Raw genomic sequence first — 19,130 nt, forward strand, 5'->3', positions numbered from 1 at the left:
GCTGTCTTGTGTATTCCAGTTTGATTCAACAAACGTGCAATATCATCGACATTTTCAGTTTCTATGAGAATGAAGAGTTCGTAAATTGACAGTTACGAGGCGATTGAAATGAAACTTATACGAGAGTATCGGCGATATCCGCAGTACTTTGGCCTACCCCTTCGAACAATCACGTTATGGCTCCATAGAGGGCCAGGATAAACATCATGCGCCCTGATCAAAAGAATTTTCCATAAACCGTGGATGTATTCACATTGTCAATGTAACATGCTAACTTCCTTGACGTACGGAGTAAACTCTAGATCTAAAATTGACATGCTGGGAACAACGGCTTCGTCTTTTCCGGCGATTTCCACTTTATTATTTTCATTTTGCCAGGTGATCAGCATTTGTATTCATCATCGATTGAGCTCATGTCATGTTTCCTAACAATATGTTTCCGAAATTGGCAATACGTGTCTCCAATCAATTTGGGTTACATCGGGGCGGAAACCCTATTTACACCACCTCTCAACAACCTCGACATCCTTGACATCACCGCTCCACTCATTCTACCATCTTGGCCAATGTGAGAATCAAAATATTCTGATGACTTTGAGACTAGGCGTGCCTAATCTTCGCATGATCGGGGTCTCCGACAACCTTGAATGGTTCGTGCCTTGCTGGTATCTGAGGCACTAAGGGTCCATACTCAGGGGGGTTCTAACACGTTCATTGAATTTCCCAGTTACACACAGAATTAGAACCCCGGCGATGGTGCAAAAGTCCTTCGGCAAACAAAGGATTTTCTTTTATCAAACCGCCGTGTTGACGGGATGAAAAATGCCTTCTCCATTAGCTTCCCCGCATTGTGTCGAAACGCAGGACATTCCGACGTCGCCAGAGAATAACTCCCTCACGAGTCCAGATATGGTCGCTAATTTAGCGGAGTCAAAAGACGAGACAGATAAACCAGCAAGTCTCGGTAGCTATGCGGTAGGGTTTGATTCATTGATGGACCTAGCTTGATCTACTATTGCTCACATGTCCTCCAGAGAATTCTATCATACGGTGCCTCTCATGGGGGTATCTACATTATGATTTTGGGGCTGGTTTGCGCCATGGCCTCGGGAATTGTACGTTGAGAGCAAATTTCCAGCTGTACTCAAGATCAACTAATGAAATCCCAGGCTCTTCCGTTGATGAACATTGTCTTTGGTCAGCTGGTCGGCAACTTCAACGAGTACTTTATTCCGGGATCGGGTATCACAGAGCAATCATTCAAGTCCTCGGTCAATCAAGACAGGTAATGGTCGCACTCGATTGCTCATGTCAGCGAACTTACCATCTCTTTCCAGTTTGTATATTGTATATTTGTTTATCGGAAAATTTGTTCTGACTTACATATCCATGGTATTATTATTTCATACCTCCAGAGCTCCATTGTTACTCACACAAAACAGATTTGTTTTCGATTGACCAGCCTCCGCGCCTCAGGGGCCTTGCGCCTGGAATACACCCAGGCTCTTTTTTCACTCCCTATGAGCAAAATAGACGAGATGTCAGTCGGAACTGTCACACATGCGATTACGGCGTTGTCAAACACGATTCAGCAGAGTGTTTCCGATCGCCTCGCTATTCTGTTCCAGTCACTCGCTTTGCTCATCGCGGCTTACGCAATCGCATTCCGCTATTCCTGGGCATTGACGCTTGTTGTCAGCTCGGCCATTGTATTTGTGATCCTTGGCTTTAGCCTGACAATGCCGTTTTTAGTGAAGGGGCAGCAGAATGTTGATAAAGCTGATGAGAAGCACGCAGCCCTCGCCGCAGAAGTATTCGGCTCTATTCGGACAGTGTTCGCCCTGGGCGCTGAGCAACCACTCTTCAAAAAGTATACACGGTGGGTCGAGGAAGCACGAAAACGTGGCCTGCGTATGTCTTTAGTCAGTGGTATTCACCTTGCAATGCTCTTCTTCGCCATGTATGTCAGTTTCTCCCTGGCCTTCTGGTTTGGGTTGAAGCTGTATCGCGAAGGTCATATTGCTAATATTAACACCGTGATCACGTATGATTATCCCATCATTTGAATACATGTGATGGCTTGTTCTAACAACCAACTAGGGTATTCTTTTCCGTGCTCCTCGTGGTGACTATTTTGGGAGGCATTGCGGGGCCATTGATGGCGATATCGAAGGCCATAAGCGCATCGGGTGCCTTCTTTGGTGTCATTGATTCTAAGCGAGATGATCCACCTGGAATTCGAGATCCAGAATTATCCCATGCAGATATCGTGTTTCAAAACGTGACATTTTCCTATCCCACCAGACCAGAAATGACTGTGCTTAAGGGATTCCATGCAACATTTGAGCGGAATAAAACTACGGCTCTGGTCGGACCCTCCGGTTCGGGGAAAAGCACTATTGTCGCTATGATTGAGCGATGGTATCAACTTCAGTCCGATGAAGAAGAAGAAGAGACTACGTCGGGTCATATCCATGTAGGAGCTCACAACATCAATGACTTGGATGTCAAGTGGTGGCGATCCCAGATTGGGCTTGTTCAGCAAGAGCCTTTCTTGTTCAATGATACAATATACAACAACGTTGCTTTCGGTCTGATTGGATCGCCGTGGGAGAATGATATAGAGGCTGTGAAGATGGAACTCATCACCGCGGCTTGCAAGCAAGCCTTTGCAGATGAATTCATCGACCGCCTGCCCATGGTATTGTGACCCTTTTTCATTACATTCTTTTATTCATATTCCATCTGACCGTTTGATTCCAGGGCTACTCTACCGCCGTTGGTGAAGGTGGTATCACATTGAGTGGCGGACAGCGCCAAAGAATTGCCATCGCGCGAAGTATCGTCAGCCAACCCCAAATTCTCATTCTTGATGAAGCAACTAGCTCGATCGATATTCAAGGAGAAAAGATTGTGCAAGCGGCCCTCGATCGTGTGTCAAAAGATCGCACTACAATCATGATCGCTCATCGCTTGTCCACAGTCCGCCGTGCGGACAAGATCATCGTCATGAAAGACGGCCAAAATTTCGAAGAAGGTTCTCACCAAGAATTGATACACAAACAAGGGATATATCATAGCTTGGTTCATGCGCAGCAGCTGGCGCCGCTGACAGATTTGCTGGATGCCGGCGTGTCGGGCTCGATTTCTTCGCAGAAAGAAGAAGTCACGGCTCAGGATTACACCACCAAAGAGGGTGGCGATCCAAATTCCCAAGATACTCCTGAGCTTGAAAAGGGCTTTGGCTTTTTTCACAGCTTTGGGGTGCTCATTTATGAAAACCGTAGCCATTGGCTCTTATATGCGCTAACGCTGATCGGGGCGGTAGGGGCAGGTTGTAAGTATTCACCATGCTATCCCCCACATTTCCAGGTATCTAGCTTACAGGATTCAATAGCCGGATTCTCCCTACAAAGCTGGCTGTTTGCCAGACTTGTGCAGGTTTTTCAGTTCACTGGCGAGAAGCTCGTGAGCGCTGCGAACTTCTGGGCATTGATGTTTTTCATCCTCGCCCTTGCCATGGCAACTTTCTATTTCATGCTAGGATTTTCGTCGAATTCAATCTCAATGGTGAGTCTAAATATGTCTACAGATTTGAAGCAAGGCTGACTGTTCAGTTTGTCGTGTCCAATGCTCGGATGGATTATTTCTACAATCTCTTGTCCAAACCGGTGTCCTACTATGACCGCGAGGAGAATTCCTCAGGTAGTCTAATTTCCAGACTCTCCACCGACTCAAAACAGTTACAGGAGATGTTTGGTCCCACCGGTGTTTTCCCTCTCATTTCGATCTTCAACATCATTGGGTGTGTTGCAATCTCCTTTGCCTTTGGATGGAAACTGGCGGCTGTCACCTTTTTTGCTGCAATGCCATTCTTGTTTCTCTCTGCCTTTATGCGCATTCGATATGAGATTAAATTTGAGACTCTTAACGCCGCAGTTTATGCCGACAGCTCCAAGTTCGCGACGGAGGCGGTCCGGGCCTTCAGAACGGTCACTGCCCTGACCATGGAAGATGCAATTTTGCAAAGATATTCAAATCTGCTGAAAGATCAGCGCCAAAAGGCCATCCGAAAGGCGTGGTACGCAACATTGATATTTGCATTTTCCGACAGTGTTGAGCTTTGTGCCATGGCGCTCGCCTTCTGGTACGGCGGCCAGCTCCTCGCGTCCCATGAATATGACCCAGTTGCATTCTTCGTGGTCTATATTGCCATCATTCAAGGCGGCCAATCGGCTGGGCAGTTCTTCAGTTTTGGTCCCAATATTGCCCAGGCCAAGGCTTCCGCCAATCGCATATTGGCTGCACGGCGACCTACCGTGGGACAGCTTGAACAAGTTCCGACGGGGCCACTCATTTCTTCGGACCACACCCCCAGCCCCTCTGTTGAACTACAAAATCTCTCTTTTCAATATTCTTCTCGCGAGGTACCAACATTTGTTAACCTGAATCTCTCTATTGAGAGTGGTCAATTCATAGCATTTGTCGGACCCTCAGGCTGCGGAAAATCTACGCTTGTCTCACTACTCGAGCGCTTCTATGACTGCACTCAGGGAACGATCCTATTTGGTGGCCGAGACATTCGTTCCATTGAATTGCCCTCGTACAGAAGTGCTTTATCGCTCGTCGCCCAGGAGCCGAAACTCTTCGAAGGTACCATCCGCGAGAATCTCCTCCTCGGCCTGGAAGCCCCCAATAACCCAACTACCGAAGACCAAATGATTCAAGCCTGCAAGGACGCTGAAATCTACGACTTCATAGTGTCTCTGCCAGATGGCTTCTTGACGGAACTTGGCGTCAACGCTCAGGCCTCGCTGAGTGGCGGGCAAAAACAGCGTCTTTGCATTGCACGCGCCCTGATTCGAAAACCATTGCTTCTTCTTCTCGATGAGGCTACATCCAGTTTGGACTCTCAGTCGGAAAGCCTTGTACAAAGTGCTATGGAGAGATTAGCAAGCAAGCGAAATATGACTATTATTGCGGTCGCGCACAGACTAGCGACAATTCAGAAAGCGGATGCAATTTTTGTCTTTGGAGAAGGGCCATCAGGACAGGGATCCAGGATTCTTGAGTCCGGAACGCATCATGAATTGTTGCGCAGAAAGGGGGCTTATTGGCAGATGGTATGTTCCCCACTGAGCCATATCTACTTCATATCATATAACTAACCCAATTATAGTGTCAAGCGCAAGCTCTAGACCGGTGATAGGACGGACCTTTCAAGCGACACTTCTTTCATTCATTCCCCTCTCCTATCTCATCTCATACTTCCATATCTCCAAGACTAGTCTCCTCCTGCGTAATAGTACATAACAATCTTAAACTCTCATCTTCCACCGCATTCTTAATTTCTGGTTCGAAGCCCAACCTCGTCAAGTAAACCCTCCATCTTCCATTTAGTGCCAGTATCCACCCCAAACTTGTCCCACATCTCGGCCAGAGTGCTCATATCATGTCTGAAGCCAGTAGTCCCTGCTTTGATAGCCCCGGGACTTCTGTGGACATCACACTGCCACTCTGTCTCCCGACTATAATACCGCCCTTCTTAACCACTTTTGCCATGATTTTGGCCGCAAATGGGTTGTAGAAGTGGAAATAGATGGAATAAGGCAGAACAGTCCACAATATCCACGCCCTTGGCCACCACCACTCTGTGCACTCTTGAAGATGTCTATAACCACAAACATGCTGTCTAGGGTTCTATGGTCCAGTGATAGTTATCCGAAATCCATCCATGGGCCTCCAATGTCAAGTCCGATCAGCTGCAATGTGGAGACTATATCGTGTGCATGCACTGGTCTGGCCCGACCTGGATCACAATTATCCTCGCCTAGAAACTAAGGCATCATCCCAGGTTGAAATCATTTCAGGGTCACAGCCTAGGGCCACCAGGACTATTAGGAAATGCACGTGATTAAAGGCCCGAGGAGACAATCTTTTATCCCTCTAGGAAGTTGCACTACAAACATAACTTTTCTGAGGACTCACTCTTGAACTGTTGGTCGCTAGCCCACATGACAATCCAGAGCAGCTCGCAAACCAAGCCTTCGGTTAATCGCATTGAATATAAAATTGAGATATTGCTATATGAGCTATCTCATCACACTCACTTCATAAAGCCCAGCGTTTCAAATTTCCAGTCTTACTCGCAGCGACCCAGTGTTTGTGACCTGTTACGTACTACCTGCTGGATGGCTGCATGATCGACATGGACATCTGTCTTGGCGGCCGGTTGATCGACAGCTAACAAAGAAAACAGTCCAGCCTACCAGCGCGTACACGAGTCTAATAATCCAGAGATTGGTTGGGCTGTCAGCCTGTCAGAACCTATGCTGTATGTTGCTGCCTAGTAGGGGCCCCCCCTGGAGAGAGATCTGTCCGTCCCCCCAGTCCCCGTGGGGCTCCACAATATCAACGCTTTCACTTCACCACTGTCTTCTTTCTCTTATCTGAATTCTAGTTGAATCATCAATCAACATTGTCAACTTCCCAAAATGCACCATCTCCGTGATTCTCTGCTGGGCTCTCTGCCCAGAGACGCACCTTCTACAGGCGACCATGCTCGTAGAGACCAGGCAGATACACGCCAGTCTATTGCTCGGGGTGACTTCACAGAAGTTCGAGAAGTGGCCTTCAGTAACCGGACCTGGGTCGTTACCAGCCGATACTGCGATATTGGAGATGGCGTGGATTCTCTTGAAGGTCAAATTCATTCCCTATGGTATATGTACTACGAGCTTGGCCGAAACATCTCCTCCGAATCACCTGAACATGAGGGTATAGTTCTCGATATCCTCCGCATTCAAGGAATGGGACCGTTGACTAGGCCTTCACGAGGAGTCAATGGGATTGATATCGCAAGAACCGTCGACGGTGCACTTTGGAATGATCTCCCCTTCTTAGCTGGCGATATGACCAATTTCTGGCTTAACAACGGCGCTTCTATGTCGGGAACACACCGCCTCAACTTTGCCACATTCCTGGCTAAACTTGCAGCCACTCGTGCCGCTAAGGATAGGCTATGCCAAGTTGCTCTTCTGATCTTCCGTAATCTGTTTGAAAGCAGCCAAGCACTTCGAACTGGGCAAGAGTCAGACGAAGAAGATCTCAACCGAGGTATCAAGCAGCTTGAGGTCTTTCATGTGTTACCAGCTGCGGTTGCTTGGCTGAAAATAGCAGGCCACAATCTCCTTTTACTGTCAGAGGTGTATTGGAACGAGTGCCCTAGCGATATTAGCAGAGGTGGCGAGGAGTTCCTTGAATCGGAGCTCGGACAGCGATCACCTACTGGATTCTCGCCATGGAGATACATGTTCTGGCTGAGGCGACTCCATGAGATTCAGGAAGAAGCCAAGGAGGCCAATGAGAGAGCCCTAGAGGAGCTTGCTACTAATGGGATCGAGTACATGGTCAACAAAATCAAAGCAAGGAATGCTGAGATCCTCAGGGCTTACAAGAATGGTGGCGATGCCCTGCATCAAGACAAGCATCTTTCGTGCCTGACGTCCCTTGCAGGCCTTGAGGAGCCAGAGTCGTAAAGACTTGAATTAAACCAAAGAAAAATCCGAAAATGACATGTAGACATACCCCCTTTGTCTCTTTATTTCTCGGCCTCCGAGTCCTCAAGTTGAATGGCACTCTCTCCGCTCCGTACCATCAAATCTTTCATCAAAGCCACATCTACTCTATCTTTTAGAGTGAAGCAATGCCGGAATTGAATGCTTTTATATCTAAATTCAACGTCCATAATAAATCTACCCGCATCTCCTTGAATTATGCCTCCACTCGGTTGAACTTAAGCGTATTCTGGAACATCAAATGATGATATAAAGCTCTACAGCATTGATATATTTGAAATAATACTGAAACCAAGGACTTGACTTTCAATAAGGTACCTACTAGTAGTAGCGTGACTTGAATTGTATACATGGCCAAATACAGCTAGCCAACAGCCTTGAAAAGTGTCAAAATGATACTGCTACTAGTAGTATTACTCAATGATATAAGCAGTAAATAGGCAACATGTTGATAAACTTATAGCTAGCTAAATACTTAATGAGTGTGGTAATAACGCGAACTGTAAAAAAAGAGAACCACTAGGAATGTACGAATGTGTCACCCCAATACAGACGGAATCCACTGCTTGTTAAGCCCTCCTTGAGAGACACAGACCATCAAAGGCCTATGACGAGCCGGAGAATAACAAACACTCTCCAAAATTCTGTTCCTTGCAGAAACGTATAATTGGATTAAACCGGTGTTTGGCAGTCGACCGTCTTGTGGTGGTCATCATATTCACAGTGGTGGCGATCAGTCTTGCACTGTAGATAAAAGTCAAATGATTAGAAAAAATCAATTGAGCCAAAATCTAATCGGAATTTACCTTCTTGTTATCAGCCGAAGGGCACTTGACTATGTGATCCTTTCCATCCTTTCGGTATGTGCACGTGTTATGTTCCTTACTGCATTCCTGTGACGTAGTTCAGAAAGGTTAGTGACATCTCTATATGGACATCTCATAAGAAGAACTTACTCCTCCGTATTTACTTAGAGCTTGGGCATCAACATCCCTCGACTCGGCCACAATGGGGCTGGCAACCGCGCCCATTGCGGCGAAGAGGAAAATGGCAATTCTGGTGATCTGCATGGTAAAATATTGGTCTGATAGAAGCTTGCGGTAAAGTAGTTGAGAGCGAATTGGTGTTGATTTAGAAACTGGAGCGCCGTGAAGCTGTCTTATATAGACAATGCCGGAAACTTCATGCGATATTTGACAAATACCATCCTCAATCTCGAGGCAGTCATCATGGGGGCCATGGTCGAAAGATCATCCAAGATGTCCAATAAAAGTTATGCCTCAAACATCCAAGTTACTTAACTTGTTAGTTGGTATGATCTTATAGGTGAAGTAGACGAGTTGTTGATCATTGTACCACACTGGGGCATGATAGCATGTGCAGAAGGATCGAGGCAACAGATTAGTCTTTTTTGATAGCAAAATATTGAATTTCTGGGTCGTATATGCCAATGCGGATGGTGGCCTTACATTCCTCGGTGATGTTGGAAGTAGAAATGATCTCTAGATCCTTGAATAGGTAAGCATATTTTTCATGCGGGGTATAGAATAGGAAATGCTCTCATTGGTTCAAAGATAACAGTACTACTGACCTGCCTGCCCCTAGGGCCGAGCCGTGGACCCTGCATACATAGCCTTGGGGCCTGGTTTAAGGCAGGGTGGGTCAAGCTGAGCGCTTATGTGATGTAACACTGTGAGCTTCAAGTTACACATGCAATGTAAAAGTATGTAAGATCTGAATATACATATGCAACACAAGGCGTTTTAGGATCATCCGGAGGTTCGCCAGAGGTTCGCAAAAATGAGAACCTCATGGGTAGATGCATCTATTTCAGCCCCAATGTGTAGCTTGGTACTAGGACTTGAATATAGTATTTGAAGGGTAAGAAAAAGAGATCTCTAATTGGAAATCTCCTTTTTATTATTGAGCCAGCAGTGTGTTCTAGAGCAACTGGTACCGTGATACTCTACTTTGGAATTGAAACATAAGATTGAAAGCATTTAGTGAAATTTACCCTCTACAACAATCAGCCTCTTGAACCGCCCGACAAATAATATCTAGCGATTCATCCGGCGATTGGTCATCGATTCCTTAAGTTCATGCGCCAAGTTTTTTGTGGTCTGTCTGTACCCCCCCCTGGCTGTACTTTCCAAAAGGTGAAACCATTTCTCCAGTTTATGACAGACAATTTGGTCGATTTTGGCATATCTTTCTATTTCAAGTAAAGGTTCATTGACTTTTGATGGCTGTATATATTATTGGTCAGTTGGATGACAGTGCACTCACGCCCCAGATGGATGAGGGGTCGTCTATTCCTCTTATAATCCGCTCGAGAAACGACTTATAATTGCCGATATTCGGCGGAATGATAGCCTATAGATATCATTTGACAAAACTAGGGATATAGGGACAATTTAGCGATTTACCTCTCTACTCCTAGGGCTAAGGTGTACCCGTTTAAAATAAGTAGCTTGCGACTATAGCTATATGTCAGACAGATATGTGTTGGTGTGGTAGAATGCAGGTGGATTTAGTACCAGGTGACCAATCAGACAAGATTTGATATATAAATCACGTGACTCGATCAGTACCTGCTTATCGATAAGAGTGCCAAGCCATCAGCAACCCAAAACTTTTCCGTTCATTCGATATTTTTACCCCAAGTCATTCTGCCGATCATTCACTACAAAATGTTGAGAGAAGTGTAAGTTATGGCAATTTATCGAGATTGTCATCATAGGCTAACCCTCTGCCCTATAGAAAAGCCAAGAACCCGCGCACTGCGCGTATCCTGAAAGCGCGGGAGCCGCAACTCATCGAACCCCCCAAGAAGACCCTGATTTTCCACGGCGCAAAATGCCCCCAAGCACTGGACACAGTGCTGAAGACCTTCCACGCTCTGACGAAGCCTCACAACATTCTTTTCCATAAGAAGAACGAGAAATTGCACCCATATGAGAACTCAGAGAGCCTGGAATTCTTGGCGAACAAGAACGAGTGTGGACTCGTAGCATTCGGAAGCCACAACAAGAAGCGACCCAACTGCGTTACACTGGCTCGGATTTACAACTCAGAGGTGCTCGATCTCGTCGAGCTCATGTTGCTCCCCCCGAGAGATGGCGAGACCATCCCCCCCATCAACGAACTTGTCATGGACGTCGGTCTTGGCCTGCGACCTATGATGCTATTCACTGGCTCCCCCTGGGACGATCCTACCTCGACTGCGCACATCATCCTCAAGAGTACTCTTCTCGACATGTTCAAGGGTGAAGAGACGACCCAGGTCGACGTTGAGGGTCTGCAGTACGTGATGATGGTTGGTGCCGAGGAGCCCCAGGATGGCCTCTCACCGGTCATCCACTTGCGCTGGTACAGAGTTGTTACCAAGCGCAGCGGTCACAAGCTGCCCCGCGTGGAGTTGCAAGAAGTTGGTCCCAAGTTCGACTTCAAGGTCGGTCGCACACGCCAGGCTGCTCCTGAGGTGCAGAAGGAGTCCATGAAGCAGGGCAAGCGTCCCAACGAGGAAGCCCGCACCAAGAAGAACGTCATTATGGACTCTATGGGTGACAAGATTGGTCGTGTTCACCTCGGCAAGCAGGATCTGTCTGACCTGCAGACCCGTAAGATGAAGGGTCTCAAGCGTCGGGCGGGTATGGAATCTTCCGACGAGGAGGACGAGCCATCTGCGGAGATGATGGAGGTGGATGAGGTTTCTTCTGATGAGGAGGAGGAGAGCCACAAGAAGGCACGGAAAAACTAAGATCGATTTGCATGATTTCTTTTTGCTAAGGAGTTTGGGCCGGACGGGATTTCGTTTTCTGCGCCTGTATGAGCAGTCTTACGGCATATGAAAAGTTATTTTAAAAACCTCTACATCTAATAGAGACATTTCCTCCATCCATTACTTTACACTTGACTTAACAAGATTCCCCCGTATGCTTGTAGCCAAGGTCTTGATATAGAGCCACGTGACCATGACGTCGGCTGTATTCTCACATGCCGAGGCCCTTCTCGATGCGGGAACCGATTAAAGTGCCGTCCCCTCTCCCCCAACATTTTCTGCCCCAGAAAACTATTATTCTTACTCTATTTCCTCCTCATGATCCGTGACGCTCTCCTGCTCTCTCTTCGTTGTTCATCGTCCCTATAAACACCCCGAAACGAGACCGACCTCTTACCGAGGCCCAGAGACGCCATGGATGCACTGCTCGTGAGTTCCACCGCGCCTCCGATACAGAACAATAATAACACTTCTCCCCGCAGTCCCAACTCGAAGCGCTCGTCCTCAAACCCGAACTCGCGCCGCTACTATCATTAGTGAAGGGTGCACGCAATGGAGTCGTCTACGGGTCAAAAGTCCGCTTTCCGCATGCGCTGGTGTATGTTGGACCTCGGACAGCCGGAAACCCCGCTACAAGACATAGCTGACCGATACCGACTGCTTTAGAATGATATTTTTGTTCAGATCTGGAACGTATGACACTCCCTACACCCGATGTGACCTCTGCGCAGAACGAAACTGATCGCTTCGTTTATAGAGTACGCGAAAAGACGAAGCTCGTTTTGAAAGCAACCCGCCAGCACGCGCGGAACCTCGCCACATTCGCCATCATCTACAAAGCCTCGATGATCGGACTCCGCAATATACCAGGTGGTGCTGGGAAAGAGGGCCGATATGATAGTTTCTTTGCAGGCCTGCTGGGCGGGTATGCAGTTTTCGGACGACAGCCGGGTAGTATTAGCCAGCAGGTATGTGTTTTGAACTTTCCCCTGATTGTGGAGACAATTCAGACTTCGGTTCCCGAGCTATCCTCCGGCTTTTATGCAGAGCTAACTCGAATCTAGATCGTCATTTATGTCTTCGCGCGTGTGATGCTTGCCCTCGCCAAGCTCGCCGTCCAACCTAACATGCACCCCCTCTCCTCCCTCATCACATCCGATTCACGCACGAAGATCACGAATAATGCTTACCCCGTTTTCGCCGGTATGACCTGGGCGATGGTCATGTACATTTTCCGGTGGCACCCGGAGACGCTGGCGTCGAGTCTGCGGAGTAGCATGGTGTATATGTACGATTCCCTTCTACTTCCTATGATTCTGCTTCATTTCCTTGAATTCAGAGGTTCGGAGACGCTTTTCCCAATGCTAACATTCATTTGAACCACAGTTACGGCGACTCAGACCATTGGGACTCTCTCCGCACTCTGCTTGTACACAACAAATAAGCTCTCGCTGGGACCGGTTTTCTTGAAATTTTTGTGCGTTACGGCGTTTAGAGCGGTTGTTATTTTGTTGGTGTTTTTGCAAGACGCATTTAAGATGTGCATTATTCTGGGCCCTCCTCATCGTTACTCTTTTACCCTATATAATGAGGCATGGGATTTTCTTTTGCATATTTTTATTAAAATATAAACATTTTACATATCTTACTTTGTGGAGAGTTGTCAACTCAAATAGGCCCTTCAATTGGCTGTCACAGATGATTGAGAATAGAATCTTTGGGCGTTTTGGGCTCTGCTTAGAACACACGTTTTAGTTTTGATGGGTTGTTTAATTTAGTATTGCAAGGATTTGACTTGATAGGCTAAATATATTTCGAATCTTCAGGGTAATTGTGGGGAAGCTAGGATATATATATCAGCTCGGTATTCCCATGAGGACTATTATCGACTCTTTTACCTCTTACTAGGTAAGCGTCCTAATAATTCGATATCTTTATTAAATCATTAGAATGGGGGAGTTGGAGACTTGACATTTTAGTTGAGGGGAGGAGGCAGCAGAAGTGTAGGAGGTGAAGGGTATCATGAGATCGACGCAAGAGAAGAGACGAATCATGCCACAAAGGAAACAGGGAGAAAGACAACACATGATCCAAAGGCAAGTAGACAAATAAGGTGTTAGTTAATACAGAAGGTGCATGTGACATACGCTAAACCGCCATCACCGAGTGAAGATATACCAAACCAAACATCAAGAAGAAACACAAAAAAAAGGCCCCAAAGAGGGGCACCTCTACAACCTGGGCGCTCTGCTGCCGACGGGGTGTGATGGGCGGTCACATCGGCCAATGACTTACATGCAGCCCTGACTATGGAAAGAGCCTTGATCATGACTCTCCAAGGTCGTCCCCCCTTTAAGTGGATCAAGTTCAAAGGCGAGGGTTGAACGCCAGGTACCGGTACCCTGCACTATAATATACCGCCGAAACGGGATATTATCGCACAAGGCCTTATGCGGTTCCCGCTGGAATACCTGGAGCGAGGCGTTGAAATGTTTCTCTGACTGTTAATTTTATAGGGATATATTGTTCCCAATTAGGACTAGCGCAATCCACATTTATCATTTGCTCCACTTTTTTGATTTTTAGTGCAACCTTGGGACGTCGACGAAGGTTATGTTGACTGAGGATACACATTGTACATGTCATGTTTAATGTAGATGAATTGGAATAAATCTTTAAAATTGAGGATATCAAATGTACACATTCAACGTGGATAAATTGAAACAGCTTTTTTGAAATTGAGGGTATAGCGATACAACATATCCGACATAAAAACAACGGGGATATAGAAGAAGAAAGAAAAGGTACGAAATCACACTACTGCCCACCCCCTTCATCAACCTCAACAAGAACCCTCAACTCCCCATCCATCCAATCAACAGCATCGGCCGAAAGCACCGCAATAGTCCAATCCTTCTGGTTCTGCACAGGTACCAGTCCATCCGGCAACCAGACCTTGACCTTCCACCCATCTATAACAGCAGACTCGCGAGCTTCATTGACGCCCTGGAATACCGGCAAACCGGGGATTTGACCAGGGTACCGACGGAGAATTGCTTGTTTGACCGTGTCGATGTGGGGACACTGGCCTGCCGGCAGGTCGAATCTGGGAAGGACGCGTTTGCCATTTTGCAGGATACTGACGCGAAGGGAGGTTTGGCCTTGGCAGTGAGAGGAGGTGGCTGTGCTGGTCGTTGGTGTTGAGTCTGGGAGAGGATTGAAGGGTTGATGGAAGTGAGGATCGGGTGCTTGAGCAGGGTGGCCGTGTCGGGAGGCGAGGTTCTCGCGAATAATGCGAGACACGTCGCGGGTGATGCTGCTTGCGCTATGGGGTTGTTAGTTTGTATTCCACACATGTTTGGACAGGATGAATGGCTTACAATTCGTCTCGGGCTGGGAGGTTGCGGCCTCCGCCAATGCGCCATTGGAGACTTGAGGTGGTGTCTGCGTGGATGATGCGGTTGATGTTTTGGTCTTCGCAAGCCGATGCGCAGTCGTAGTTTCCGTTGTGGATGACGTGATAATGGCTGTCGACTGCGGCAACGAGTCCACGCCAATCGGGTTGTTGTAGACCGGAGAGAGACCATAAGTTATCGAGCTCGAAGTTTTCGTTGTACGTATCATAGTATCGGCTGATCTCTTCCCAGTCAACTGTGTATCCGTCTAGGAGGAGGTCGGTCAGACCGAGGTCAATAGGCTGGGATGGGTCCATTGCTGATTGCTGCATCGGCTGTGGAGGAGGGGGCATTGACTGCGACATATCATCGCGATGGGACGTCTGATTTTGCATTTGGAGATGCTGCTCTGGGGAGAATCGTGGGCTATTCAGATTTGAGAAATCTTCCGTCTTACGGCGCCGGCGTTCTTCAGCACCACCTCCTTTGCGAGTCTCGATTGCGTATTGGCGTTGTCTTTCGTTGGTGACCATCCGTCTCAGCAAAGGAATAACCAATGAGATGATCTTGTGTTGGTCACGCGGCCAGATGTAGGCTCTTGGGCCCATGCCCTCATTGACAACATTCTCTCCGAAGAAGCGTTCACCATTTCCCTCGGCTTCGAGGAACTGACGAACACAGTTCCACAGGCGAAGCTTGACCATTTCCGTATCTCCCTTTCCACGCTGGCCAACACAATCGCGTCTTTCAGGGTGTTCATCGTTCAGCATGTAATTCTTAGCAGCAGCCTGAAGATGCAAAAAGTTCTCCGGTGAGATCTCAAGGGACGAAAACATCTTTGAGATGGGAGGTCGTGTGTACTTCTTATTGCCAGAGGGCTGGCGAAACAGCGCCGCAGCGGAATGAATACCCACGGCACGAGCATCCGATAGGGACTGCTGCTGTTCGGGGCGAATGTCGATACCTTCTCCGGTATACCCATGGGGCGTTTGCTGTGAAGAATGCGACTGATGCTGCGCGGCTGAGAGACCCGCACCAGCCAAGGCGGGGTCAAGATTATCATCATTTCGCTTGCGCTTTTTCGTTGCAGTTCGCGTGAGCCCCGATGACTGAGAATGGTCGGTGTGACTGGGTACTCTCATATGTCTTGCGCCGCTTATGCTAGTTCCGAAGTTCGCGTCGCCGAACCCGTTCTCGGAGAGATCCATGTCTGCGTATGAATCCAGTTGGTGATGATGACTGGCTGCACCGGCTGCTGCCGCGACTGCAGCGGCGGCCGCCCATTGCGAAACATCTTGGTCTGCGGCGGCCGTGGCGGCCTCGACTAATCCCGCGAGCTGGTTGTCGTTGGGTGCATACCCGTTGTTGCCAAGTTGCGCGTTCGGGTCAAGGTGGGGGGCGGTCGCTGCCTGCTGGGAGGGTAGGTCGGAGGAGGTTGTGGGGAGGTGTTGGTTGGTGGAGGAGCTCATGGTGTTGATTGAGGGCTAGGTGGTTGGAGACACCTAGTTCGATAAGCTGATAGTGTCGCAAAGTTGTGAGGATTGGGATGGAAAGTGGGACAGGGAATTTTGCTCCACGAAAGCGAACTCGAGAGGAGAATCAAACCGCGTTCGAGGCCCCAGATTTATCTCTAGAAGAGTATGTCTTCCGGGTTGAAGCTCTTATCCAGTAGTTGTAGACAGTCTAATGAATAGCTATCCATTGACAATGTAGCTTGGTCAGAACACAGGTGTCCCAGCGCGCCACACCCAAGAGGGTGAGAAGCGTGTCACAGCGAAAACAAAGCTAAAACAAAATAATTGAAAAAAGCTTCGACAGCTTTAGTTCGAGTTGGCTGATAAGAGGCGCGACGGTTGGAATGATGTTTGTGCAGTTTGAAGGAACAACAGACAGTGCAAACTGAAAACTTCGACTGTGTCACGTGATCGTATTTTTCATGTGAGTACAACATAGTATCTTTTTATAAAGAACCTATATTACATATCTGAGTTGAATTTAATCATTGTACCTTAAATATAGAAATATGAAGTGTTTGGTGATAATTTATATCCATTTCTATTTCGCAACCCTATTATGAAGCCTGAGTCAAAGTGAAATCCTTCTGTAAGTACATCCAAATCAAGAAATCAGCCACCAAAGAGAACAAAAATCCAAAAGGGTGTAAATCCATGGTAGAATACACGGCCATGTCAATTAAAAGTGTAAGAGTGTTGACAGATGACGAAACATGTGTCCAAAAGCAGGCCTTCTGCGACGCGAGGAAATGGTAAATAGATGGCATATAGATCATTGGCCCACATAAACTTTTGCAGTGCAGCATAAAAATGTGACTGAAAAAAGCAGCACTCGATCCAGTCAAGACAACTTAGAACCCATCACCCTCTTTCCAAGGACGACCAGCCTCCTGGGCACGGTACTGAGGGTTCTTGCCACGCTCTATAGCAGCAAGCAAGGTGCTAACGAGCTCTTGCTGTTTCTCCTGAAGTTGATCGAAAAGCTCATTGCCCTTCTCACCCTCAGGGTCATCTGGTTCAGGTATGCCATCTTCTTCAACAGGGGGATCAAAGCCCATGTCGCTCAACCACATCCAATTATCCAATTCCCGCTGGATGTCATTCTTCTTCGTTTCAGCTTCTCGGTAAGCATTCAATTCCTCGTTTCCGCCAAAACAGAACCCGTACCCGTCACACAGACAAACACTCTCATCAACGCAGAGAACAGGCTCCCCGGTAAAGATAAACTGCCACAGATACTCCCAGATCCGACCGGTAATATAATCACTCAGATCTGTCGACAGCAGCCAATCGCGATAGAAAACAAACCGGGCACGCGGAATAGAGTGGATTCGATCACGGGATAGGGCGAATTGCGCACAGCACGGCTGCGCCAGGACAGATGGAATCTCCTGATCGGGGAATAGCTCTCCCCACGCGCGAGCTAGCATGGTCTCCTCCTGCTTCGACTCGTCTTCCTCAAGCGCGCCAGGGTGCATCCAGGCCGGACAGCCCGGGCCAAACCCGCAGCGAGTATTCATGTAGCCCTCGCGGATGACGCGGTTCAGATTGAGGCGACGGAGTAGCTGCGCCGCATCTCCGGCGAAGAGGTTATCATTGTGCCAGGCGAATTGGTGCGAGTGCATGAACACTGCCACGTCTGGCAGTTGGTCGTAGTGGTCAACGATGTAGGTGAGGTAGATCATGACCTCATGGCCCTTGTTTTTGGGCGGGTGGAGTGGCGCCGCCGGGTCGTCTGCGACGTAAATTGCATGGTCCCAATCTGGCAATTCTTCGGCAATCCAGCTGGTGTCTTCCTCCTTGGTTCGGGTCACGACCACCACCTTGGAGTATTCGTAGCCCGGGGGCTTCGGGGTGCCGGGGATGAAGTTCGGAGGTGGGGCATAGAGCTTGTTTGTGTGGCTACGGGTCGTGTTCCAGGCTCCTGTTGTGTTGTATGATGAGGAGACCAGGTCGCCCAGGCCGATGACTTGGGGTACATCACGCCATGGTCGTGAGAGACTCCGGCATGTGAGGAGCAAGACGAAGAAGAAGCAGACGCCAAGGAAGATGACCGCTCGCCGTGGGAGAAGCATGGACGGAGGGTTGGGTAATCGTACACGGGGTTATTATCTGTTGCACGGGATGCTGGTTAGCTGCAATGTCACTGTCGCGTGCGTTCGGGTGAGGGAGGTCGCAAGGCCCGAAGCGCCGAAACCTTGGAATTGAGCAATGGAGGGGACACAATGCCTTACATAGTTGAGGATATCATTGCCCCGAGAGTGTAAGGGGGTGAAGGAAAAGAGAGCCGATCTAGATTCAAGGGACCCTGCCTGGGGAAGGCTACAGGGCTCTGGACAAATCGGATGCAAGTGGAGTCAAGGTTGTGCCGTCATGACGAAGCTTCTTTCAATGAGATTTTGTGCCTACGCACTGCAGAAAGAACTTCATATAAGATGTATAAGATACCATTGATTGATTAATTTAATAAATATCAATCAAAATGAAGCGAAACAAATATCATCAAATATTAATCACAATGTTAAATCATCTAACTAATACGGGAGGCTGCATGTCGATCCCCCCCCCAAGAATTCAGCCACGCGGCCTGTCGGAGCCACGGGGACACTTGATCTGCATCTCCCGAGGACCCGAGGTCTACGTTATACTCTCCTTATGAAAATTTACACTCATTGCGTATACACATTTTCATTTGACCAAGGTAATCACTAAGAGCAAATACCATGAGATTCAACTGTGGTATAAAAATCGTGAAAATAAATCTGGGTATGATCTTTTGCTCGCGAACAACGCCATGCAGAAACGCTGGTGTAAAGAACTGGGGAACCGAAAGGGCTGGGCAGACCCTGGAGAGAAAAAAAAT

At 47.9% G+C, this 19,130-nt stretch overlaps 7 protein-coding genes across 7 annotated transcripts; 4 read left to right on the forward strand and 3 right to left on the reverse strand.

Moving 5' to 3' along the window:
• Positions 1 to 909: 909 nt before the first annotated feature.
• Positions 910 to 5,206, forward strand: PEX2_040880 (ABC transporter ATP-binding protein; the record flags this gene model as incomplete). Its single annotated transcript, XM_016741363.1, has 9 exons — positions 910 to 975; positions 1,035 to 1,115; positions 1,170 to 1,285; positions 1,463 to 2,044; positions 2,101 to 2,701; positions 2,764 to 3,337; positions 3,398 to 3,570; positions 3,618 to 5,123; positions 5,180 to 5,206. The coding sequence occupies 9 exons, from the start codon at positions 910 to 912 to the stop codon at positions 5,204 to 5,206; spliced, it is 3,726 nt and encodes a 1,241-aa protein (XP_016599534.1).
• A 1,288-nt stretch (positions 5,207 to 6,494) lies between these two features.
• PEX2_040890 (DUF3632 domain-containing protein) lies at positions 6,495 to 7,538 on the forward strand (the record flags this gene model as incomplete). The annotated part of the gene is made up of 1 exon (XM_016741364.1): positions 6,495 to 7,538. One exon carries the CDS (start codon positions 6,495 to 6,497, stop codon positions 7,536 to 7,538), a length of 1,044 nt encoding a protein of 347 aa, XP_016599535.1.
• A 711-nt stretch (positions 7,539 to 8,249) lies between these two features.
• On the reverse strand, positions 8,250 to 8,647 carry PEX2_040900 (uncharacterized protein; the record flags this gene model as incomplete). Its single annotated transcript, XM_016741365.1, has 3 exons — positions 8,250 to 8,321; positions 8,384 to 8,470; positions 8,534 to 8,647. 3 exons carry the CDS (start codon positions 8,645 to 8,647, stop codon positions 8,250 to 8,252), a joined length of 273 nt encoding a protein of 90 aa, XP_016599536.1.
• A 1,620-nt stretch (positions 8,648 to 10,267) lies between these two features.
• On the forward strand, positions 10,268 to 11,337 carry PEX2_040910 (rRNA-binding ribosome biosynthesis protein RPF2; the record flags this gene model as incomplete). Its single annotated transcript, XM_016741366.1, has 2 exons — positions 10,268 to 10,281; positions 10,338 to 11,337. The coding sequence occupies 2 exons, from the start codon at positions 10,268 to 10,270 to the stop codon at positions 11,335 to 11,337; spliced, it is 1,014 nt and encodes a 337-aa protein (XP_016599537.1).
• Positions 11,338 to 11,772: 435 nt separating this feature from the next.
• PEX2_040920 (Tim17/Tim22/Tim23/Pmp24 family protein) lies at positions 11,773 to 12,737 on the forward strand (the record flags this gene model as incomplete). Its single annotated transcript, XM_016741367.1, has 4 exons — positions 11,773 to 11,787; positions 11,841 to 11,956; positions 12,116 to 12,326; positions 12,423 to 12,737. 4 exons carry the CDS (start codon positions 11,773 to 11,775, stop codon positions 12,735 to 12,737), a joined length of 657 nt encoding a protein of 218 aa, XP_016599538.1.
• Positions 12,738 to 14,175: 1,438 nt separating this feature from the next.
• On the reverse strand, positions 14,176 to 16,222 carry PEX2_040930 (uncharacterized protein; the record flags this gene model as incomplete). The annotated part of the gene is made up of 2 exons (XM_016741368.1): positions 14,176 to 14,683; positions 14,739 to 16,222. 2 exons carry the CDS (start codon positions 16,220 to 16,222, stop codon positions 14,176 to 14,178), a joined length of 1,992 nt encoding a protein of 663 aa, XP_016599539.1.
• An 896-nt stretch (positions 16,223 to 17,118) lies between these two features.
• On the reverse strand, positions 17,119 to 18,342 carry PEX2_040940 (DUF3431 domain-containing protein; the record flags this gene model as incomplete). Its single annotated transcript, XM_016741369.1, has 1 exon — positions 17,119 to 18,342. One exon carries the CDS (start codon positions 18,340 to 18,342, stop codon positions 17,119 to 17,121), a length of 1,224 nt encoding a protein of 407 aa, XP_016599540.1.
• Between the last annotated feature and the right edge of the window lie 788 nt (positions 18,343 to 19,130).

The sequence above is a fragment of the Penicillium expansum genome, assembly GCF_000769745.1.
Source record: "Penicillium expansum strain MD-8 chromosome Unknown contig133, whole genome shotgun sequence".
In the NCBI taxonomy this organism is placed as follows: Eukaryota; Fungi; Ascomycota; class Eurotiomycetes; order Eurotiales; family Aspergillaceae; genus Penicillium; species Penicillium expansum.